Below are 8,836 nucleotides of genomic sequence, written 5' to 3'. Positions count from 1 at the left end.
TATAAAAAAATTTAACATAACGATTAATAATCAATAAATATTTTTCGATTCTTATTTTTAAAATTTTTAAACAATACATGACCAAACTAATTAACTTAAAATATAAAATAATAACAATACCAAATAACAAAAGTACTTAAAAGTAAAAAATTTTTAAAATCATAGCCCAAAATGAACAAACTTACAGAAAAGGAAGGACAACCGAAATTAGATGTTGCCATCATGATGGTGAATTTTCACCATTAGCTTCCATCTAAGCAGCAGTTTCAAGATCTTTATCACTGGCTATTAAGGAATGATGAGATGGTTGAAGGTGCTGGAGTTGGCAGTGTCGAATACCATTGGTAAAGAATAAGCGACGAGAGGAGGAGGGTGATGGGGTTGGCGGTGTCGAATCCCGCGGATAAGGATCGACTGCAGTTGCCGAGGGAGGTGAGGGTGCTGGACTGACTGGTGGCGACCAGGGTGCTGAGGTGGGCAGTGTCAGATCCTGTAGGTAAGGACTGGTGGCGACGAGGGGGTAAAGGTGCTAGACTGACTGGTGGCGACGAGGGTGCTGAAGGTGCTGGGGTTGGCGGTGAAAGATCCCGCTGGGAAGCACTGATTGCTGGCGACAAGGGGAATAAGGGTGCTTGGGTTAGGGATGACAAAATTCTCCGAGACGCGGGTATCCCTGCGGGGACTGCCCTTAATGGGGATCCGATTGTGGAAAATTTTTCCCCGTGGGGATGGGATGGGAGACAAAATTTCCCCTAAGCAAGCGCGGAACCCGAGCAGGGATCCCCACCCCATCCCCGCTATTTTCCGAAATTTATGAATTTTTTTAATTATTCTTTAATAGTCTATTTCTTATATATGTTTTTTAGTCGTTTCTCACACACATATATAGAAATCCAAAACTCCTAATCTTTATTTGCATAACCCCTCTTCAATTCAGAGATCCCTAAGGCTATCCATACTCCATCCAAACCTCTCTGCGGCCATCCCCTCGTCACCCCTTCTCACCGCATCGTCACACCTCACCATGCCATCATCCTTACCGCATCGTAATTTCTATCTGCGGTGTTCCTTTTCGTAACTCTGCCGTCGTATCCATTCTACTCTCTCTTGCCGCGTCTCCCACCTCGTCCACTGCTTTTTCCTTTGACTCGTCGTTGCGTCCTCCCATTGCGTTATTTCGAAAGAAGTCAGCATCGTGTCATTTAGACTTTTTGCATAAAATATTGCAGTTTTTGTATAAGATAAATACTTGTAGCTCTATTCATATGGAAATTAATAATTAGTTAGAACTATTATGTAGATGGGGAATGGGACCCCGTGGGGAATGGGGCGGGGATGAGGAGCAAGGAGACATCCCCCCCCCCGGCCCTGCCCCATTGACATCCCAAGCTAGGGTTGACGGTGTCGAATACCACTGGTAAGGATCGATTGCGGGTGACAAGAAGGATGAAGGTGCTGGACTGACGGGTGGTGACGAAGAGGTGAAGGTGCTGGGGTTGGCGGTGTTTAGCGATGGTGGTGGCCTGAGGGGCAGGGGCGGTGTGGTGGTGGTGATGGGGGTGGACGTGGCTTTGACGGTGGTGATGCCGTCGGCGGCGATAACAGCGAAGACGGTTTTGGCGACGGAAATGACCGCAAAGGCGATGAGGCTTGCGCAAATGGCGTCGGCGACGGTGCTGGAGGCTGCTGGAAGCCAGTCGATCCTTACTAGTGGTATCCGACACCGCCAACCCTAGCACCCTCACCCCCCTCGTCGCCCCAGTCAATCCAGCATCCTCACCTCCCTCGTCGCCCGCAATCGATCCTTACCAGTGATATACGACACCGCCAACTCCAACACCCTCACCACACTCGTCACCCGCAGTCAATCCTTACCAGTGGTATCCGATACCGCCAACCACAACACTTTCACCCCCTCTTCACCACCAGTCCTCTCGTCGCCACCAGTCAATCCTTACTAGCGGGATCCGACACTTCCAACCCCAGCACCCTCAAAAGATTTCAAATTCTTTTACTAACGGATCACGATTAAAAAATGTTGAATTCATATTTATTTTAAACAAAATCAAAGAAATCCTAGTTAGAAGAGAAGAATAACTCATATTGATACATGGATATCACGCATAAATTAATAAAAGGGAGATAGAGTCTAAAACGTTGCTTACCTTTTTCATCAATGCTGCTTGATGTTCAGAAAGACCATCATTGTCACTGTAGCAATTAATAGAAGGTTCCTTGAAATGTTCAAAAACCCCATCACGGATCACATGTTAAAACAAAAGTAAAGATCAGATAAGATGTAGAAAATTAATTAAACACCAATTATTCAGACCAGTAACTAAATCCAAATATGATGATTAGTAAACTTCAAATGAATAAAAATAAGTAATACATAAAGAATCAAAATTTAATAGTCTTTGGAAGCAAAAAATTCTGCCTATCGTGAGAAATACCATATAGAAATACAAAAAACTTCTTTTCGAAAAAGTCAAAGTTTCCATCTTCTCAACAAATTTTTAATCCAGTTGTCCCAAAGCTCTTTAATAAGATTAAAGAACACATCTATATCACATTTCTAGATACAAAATAGTAGTTAAATAAATATGAATACATGACTTGAACTTTAAAGAATAAGACAAACCAACAAAGTAGAAACAATTTTCCAACAGTTCATGTTATAGTAGATGTATTTATACACTTTCTCTTTTTGCATAACAATGATGCCTAAATTAGATAATTTATCACAAAAAAGAGATGCTTTCCACAATATTGGTTACAATACAAAATTATACATCACTATTTCGGTGATAAAAATAAACTTATGGTACAAAAGAAGAACCCAAACTCAAAATCTCGTGTATTTTTTCTTCCCTTTATTATGAAACCAAGAGAAATTCAACAAAATTTGCATATTTCATCAGCTTATAAAATTGATCCTTATAAAATTGATCCTTAAATAAGCATATTTCTTAACCCATTCAAAACTTGATAACATAGGCAATTATCAATGTCTTCACTATTAGAAAGAAATTAACTATCTAAAAATTTAGAAGTCTCTAAAGTAATTTTTAATTTCTAAAAACAGATTAATATCCTAATTGAAATACTAATGAAGTTCTCTGGCAACTTTGAATTAATCATTTGACACCTATATAATGAGCGGCTCAGATTATCTTTTGACATGATAATAAACTTTAGTAACTTTGATTATATTAGCAATAAGCAGAAGATTTAACCCACAAGGCAAAGGATGGTTATTAACAGTAGAATTATAAGCATGACATAATGGCAGTTACAAAAAATAGTTGAGGTTATCATAGCCAAAAGCAAGACCATAAACAAAGACTCATTATCTAAACACAATCAAAAATTTTAAGATATGTGCAATGAAATTGGGGAACAATCAAGAAGAAGGCACAATCTATAATGTAGAATCCAAAGAGAATAAGTAAAAAGGCCATACCTTTTAGAATAGTGCCAGTAAATCCATTGTGGATCTAGCACACAAATAAAGTCTCCTCCACAAATTTGCAACTCCAGCTGAACGAAGAAAATCATATAAGAGAGCAAGATTTATCCAATAAATTATCAAATAAACAAATTAATATGAGAGATAGAAATTAGTGAAACTAGAGTTGAAGAGTATTTACAACAAACTCCAGTACAGCATTAACTTTTGAGGATCCACTGTGCAAAACAAAAAAAATTGTACATAACCTTAAGAAAAGCTTGGAGACACATATATGTGTTCATTTAGGCAGTAACTGAAAAGAAAATAAGAGTACACAGAGCAACACATAAAATATAGGAAGGGACAACCATGAAAAAGAAAAAGGAACCAAAACAGAAAATAACCAATTAAAATCAACAAAAAATAATGATGAAAAGAAAAGACAAAAAAAATACTAAATAAAAAGTCAAACAAAATGTTAAAAGCAAAGAAAGATGAACAAAGAAGGGAAAGTGAATTTGTTGGAAAGTGAATTTGACAGATACAATGAAGTGTTGTCTGGATTCCAATTAGAAAAATATTTCAACCAATAAGAGGACCTTACCTACAGCTTACGACGTTCTTACTCTCTTTCTTGCTGCGCGTTGGTATAATCTTCAAGCATAGAGAGCAGACAGGCCTAGAAAGTCACGCACAGCGAAAATCATTTTGACACAAACTTGAACTTGAGCAACCAATTAGAATGCACCAGTTAACATCCAACATGTCTAAGTTTAATAACTAATTTAAAAGTTTAACATCCAACATTTCTAAGTAACTTAGTAATTAAATTAGTTATTAAACTTTTATTTTGTCCAAGTTATTCTTTAAACTAAGTTCATCATTTTAGTTTTTAATAAATTTTAATTACTAAGTTATTCTTTAAATTTTATTTTGTTAAAAAATTATTCTTATATTAAATAAGTAAAAGTTGTGAAGTATATTTTTATAGAGTAGTGTAGTTCTAAATAATCTTAATTAGTGAAATTATATCCTTTTCTAAAAAAAGTATATAATTATCTGAAAATCCATAGGAAGAACCTAATGAAAACTCATGGCCACACCTTTGATATCTTATTCATACGCATATAAAGGAAAAATTAAAACCTTAGCTAAAATGAAATTAAAATAATAAAATTTATTAGTTTATGCATTTACTTATAAGAAAATTGACAATAATGGGAAGAAACAAAGAAGGTAATGGCAGCACCAATATAGACAAACAATGCTAAAGTATCGCAATGAACTCTGAAGTCCATGAATCATGCCTTTAGTTATAGAAACCTTTCATTTGAGGGTCAAGAAATTTGCTAAGGTTTTGAAAAAGAAACAGCCTTATCCAGACATTTACTAGGAGACAATATGCCTATATCTATGTTGAACATCTGGATGGTTGTGGGGGAAAGCCAACACATACCAATTACAAGATACATTGATATTACTTCTAATCAATAATTAGAAAGCCCATCTGAAATACATTTGATCAACAGAATGAATACTTTACAAGTGAAGTTTGTATTCCATGATTACTTTCAAGTTCAACATGTTAATCTACTGAAACATTATCCTGGATACTCTTCTTATATATAGTGTCCCTTATATCATTAACTAGGTTATTGAAGCTACAGTGCTGTATAAACAATACAAATTCACCATAAACTCTTCTCTCTTGCTTAGCAAGAGAAATGAACTACAGCAATTTCTACTAAATACTATAGATTCCATGACAAATAGATCCTACTACATGAACATGCAGAACCAAATAGATTCACTAAAATGACAAGCCTAAAACATCACCTGTGCTGCGAAAGCATCTCATCACGAGTTTCCTGCTTCTTTTCAGTTCCATTGTCTGAAATCACTTCTTCCTGCACCTGCTCCTCAATTTCCTGGCTATCCTCCATTGGACCAACTCTAAAACAAATAAATAGATATTAACCAAAAATAACCAAAATTATCTTACAGTTATAAGAAATCATATGCAAACATCAACAAGAAAAGAATCGAAAGCAAACTAAGCATCGAAGTTAGAAAGGAAACAGTGAGGCTATACGATATGCAACAAATTCTCAAAATTAGACATTTAAACCTGGATCAACCAATGTCAAATTTTATTGAAAAAAAAATAAAAAAGAACCACAAAAAAATAAATGGAAGATGCAATGAGAGTTTAGAAAGCAACAACAGAACAAAGATAAAAGAGAAGGGAAAAATTGAAACCACTGCTTGCAGCCACCGATGGGGAGGAAGTAGCCTGCAGCCGCCGCAAAGAGATGAAATTATGGAAGATGCATCAAAGAAAGAACAATGATTTTATTTCAGAAACAACGGAGACAGAGTTGAGTTTTGGGGACAATGAAAAAGTGAAACCCTAGTATTAGTCGGTGAAACATATGAGTACAAGTGAAACGATGGAATCCGTTTTATACATTTTACTTGTAAAACTCGTGCTATGCCGGGCCCAAATATTACTCCATTAATATATATAATATTTATGTTAACTTTTTTAATAATAGTTGATAAATACTGCTAAAACTATATTCAAGGGTAGGAATCCGATTGTACATTTATAAGCACAAATTTACTGTTACATAACAAACATATAAAAAAAAAAGGTCTAATTTTTCATTAGTAAAAAATTAATAATCATTCAGACTAATCATTTGGTCATGTCAATCGGACACACGTATTGTATTAAAAAAATGAGTAAAAACTAAAAATTACAATAGAAATTATCGAAATTTATCACGTGTATGTCTCACGCGCTAATTAATCTACTTTGTTATATTTAAATTTATATTTTTTATTGAAAGAGTTAATTTACTTAATATATACACGTATTTAGTGGTTAATCTTTGTTATATTATTGATGTTTAATTCGGTTAAAAAATTAATATTAATATTTGAAGTGGTTAATTTTTTTAATATTTATTGATAATCCTATTATTGCTCTACCTATTACTTACCACACTCTGTAAAGTTCAATTTAAACGAAGAAAAAACAAAAACTATAATACAAAATGCAAAATGCAATGATTTGCCAAGGAATAATAAATTGAACATGTCTTAATATTCAAATAGAAGTATTTGTGTAAATTTTATTTTCTGATATAAGTAGTACTTGAAAGAAGTCTATATATATTTCAGTAAAAATAAAAAAGTTATCATATTTGAATGTGTTTTAGTTGTAAAAAGTAAGAAACAAAAAACTTAAAAGCAAAAAGTGTTATATTTAACACTTACTATGTACTTTTGCATCAGCAGCTTGGGTCAATATCTATTTTTTTTCTCCAAAAAATCTGAACATTTTGTTGTCCAACACCAAAGTTCTTTTATTCACACAAAAATATTATCAACCATGAATATTACATCAACTTACATTTGTGTAGTATATGCCACAACAAAGGTAGCATAGTTTCAGAAAGAAGATAAAAATCAAGTGTTATCTTATTTTTCCTTTTCTCACTGTCTTCCCTTTTTAAAATTCAAGCGTTATATTGTTTTTCCTTTTCTCACTGTCTTTCCTTGTTTTATGTTATAGACAGATTTACGAAAAACAAAAAAAAAAATTGAAAGATCCAAACTATAGACATACACACCTACCAAAACCTCCAAAGACAGTGCATACCGTGCATACAAATGAAGGTACCTTAGGCCAATCATGAAATTGCAATGAAGTCATCTTTTTAAAGTTGGGATAATCAATGAGAATATTTAAGCTTGGACTTTGATATATGTAACATCCACTATCAACAGCCATATTAACCAATGTCTTTTGCTTGATCTTCAAACAATTCTGTTTATAATAACAACGTTGAGATTTGCTATCAAAGAACAAAAATCAGAAAGATAACAAAGATAAACGTAAATATCATGAACGGCAATTTTTAACGTAAATTAAGACAACTCACACATCAAATTAAACAGCCTAAGGCCCAACAACTAATTAAAACTAAACACCTTGAAACTGATTGTAATTACTAATCTATTAAATATAATAAAATAACAGAATGCAAGAAATATAATCAAGCATAAAATATGACAACAGATTATATTCTTTAAAAAGAGAGATAAAAAAGAAATCTTTGCCAAACCAACCTGTTATTCTCCCATTAGTAACAGATGCATATAGAAAGAAATGCTCACCAAATTGAAGGAGAAGAAGAATCTTTCTAGGATTTTAAACAGATCAACTACCATTTGTAAAAACTTATTGGAATGCAAAATATCTAATGGGGTGGGATTCACCATATGAAAAGAAATAAGAATATTTCACAATGATCTAATAAATTCATATGAAAGGAAAAACAAATCCCATACCGGAACACAACTCATTTTTTGAAGCCCAATTAGAAGATTGTCATTCATTATCCTCTTCTGTGTCTAGGAATTCACATTCTCTATCAAGTTGGCTTAGCAGAAGTTATCAGAAGCATACTAAGAACATCATAAAAGAATTAATATTAAAACTATAGCATTCCTAACACTTTGAACATTGCCAGCCCCATAATGGAGGAGAACATAAAAATCCAAAATGGTAACAAATAATAAATACACATAAAAATATTGAAAATTAACTAAAATAGAATAGGGAACTTATGAAAGGTCCACCTGGTTAATATAAAAGGCACCAATAAAAAAACAAAATAGATTTCCTAACCAATGATCAAGATAAAAAGCTTTTAACATAAAGGCCAAATGCAAAGTTCAAAATAACATATAAAATCAATGCCCAAAACAAATAAAACTTTTGGATAAATATACAAATCACTCACTTGTCTCTAAAAACTTCTTGAACAGCTCAACTTCAGCTTCCAGAACACTACCCTCTTGGATTTCACTATCTCTCGCAAGTCCTCTAATTACAAAAATATGAAAACTCCCTGCAAAATTACCAAGCACCATAATAGATTATCACTTTAAATATTAAAAAGAAAAGCATATACAAAAGTGATGCATATAATATTCACAACCTCATAGTGGTTGAATTCAATATAAGGGCTCAATTTATTTTATTTTTGAAAAAAAAAACATACGCAAACATTTTCTAATCTCTCCCATTTTGGTGTTAGTACTTGAAAGTAAGTCCATAATGATATGCATGTAACACATTTTTCTGCCATTAGTCTTGGGGAAGTACTTAATGAATATGCATTGAACCAAACTCTCCATTGAAGTTTATTACTGAAATATAAATTTAAACTTACATTTTTTATTAGAGCAAAACACAAAATAAATTAGAATTTAGTATTAGTTTGTTAACGCAAAATAAAAGATATATTCGAACTTCATAATAAAGAGCAGAGCATAAATATATTTTAGTGTAGGATCCAGTTAATTAAAACC

At 33.3% G+C, this 8,836-nt stretch overlaps 1 protein-coding gene across 18 annotated transcripts in view; it reads right to left on the bottom strand.

The window, feature by feature from the left end:
* LOC107645600 overlaps window positions 1-8,836 on the bottom strand; it is a 28,153-nt gene that overhangs the window by 12,073 nt on the left and 7,244 nt on the right. For 10 of the 18 annotated variants that reach the window (XM_021103844.1, XM_021103845.1, XM_021103843.1 and 7 more), the window contains 5 exons: window positions 5,288-5,404; window positions 4,056-4,130; window positions 3,651-3,687; window positions 3,464-3,540; window positions 2,166-2,234 (listed from right to left, as the gene is read on the bottom strand). In XM_021103844.1, coding sequence (XP_020959503.1) covers window positions 2,174-2,234; window positions 3,464-3,540; window positions 3,651-3,687; window positions 4,056-4,130; window positions 5,288-5,404 — 367 coding nt within the window. In that variant the 3' untranslated portion in view covers window positions 2,166-2,173. Of the gene's footprint in view, window positions 1-2,165; window positions 2,235-3,463; window positions 3,541-3,618; window positions 3,630-3,650; window positions 3,688-4,055; window positions 4,131-5,286; window positions 5,405-5,710; window positions 5,910-7,139; window positions 7,287-7,810; window positions 8,374-8,836 lie in introns of those variants that run through there. The other 8 variants (XM_016349659.2, XR_002348260.1, XR_002348261.1 and 5 more) reach the window with 8 other exon arrangements.

The sequence above is a fragment of the Arachis ipaensis genome, chromosome B06 (genome assembly GCF_000816755.2).
Source record: "Arachis ipaensis cultivar K30076 chromosome B06, Araip1.1, whole genome shotgun sequence".
NCBI lineage: Eukaryota > Viridiplantae > Streptophyta > Magnoliopsida > Fabales > Fabaceae > Arachis > Arachis ipaensis.
The sequence above is the reverse complement of the archived record's forward strand: the minus strand, read 5'-3'. Positions and strand labels throughout refer to the sequence as shown.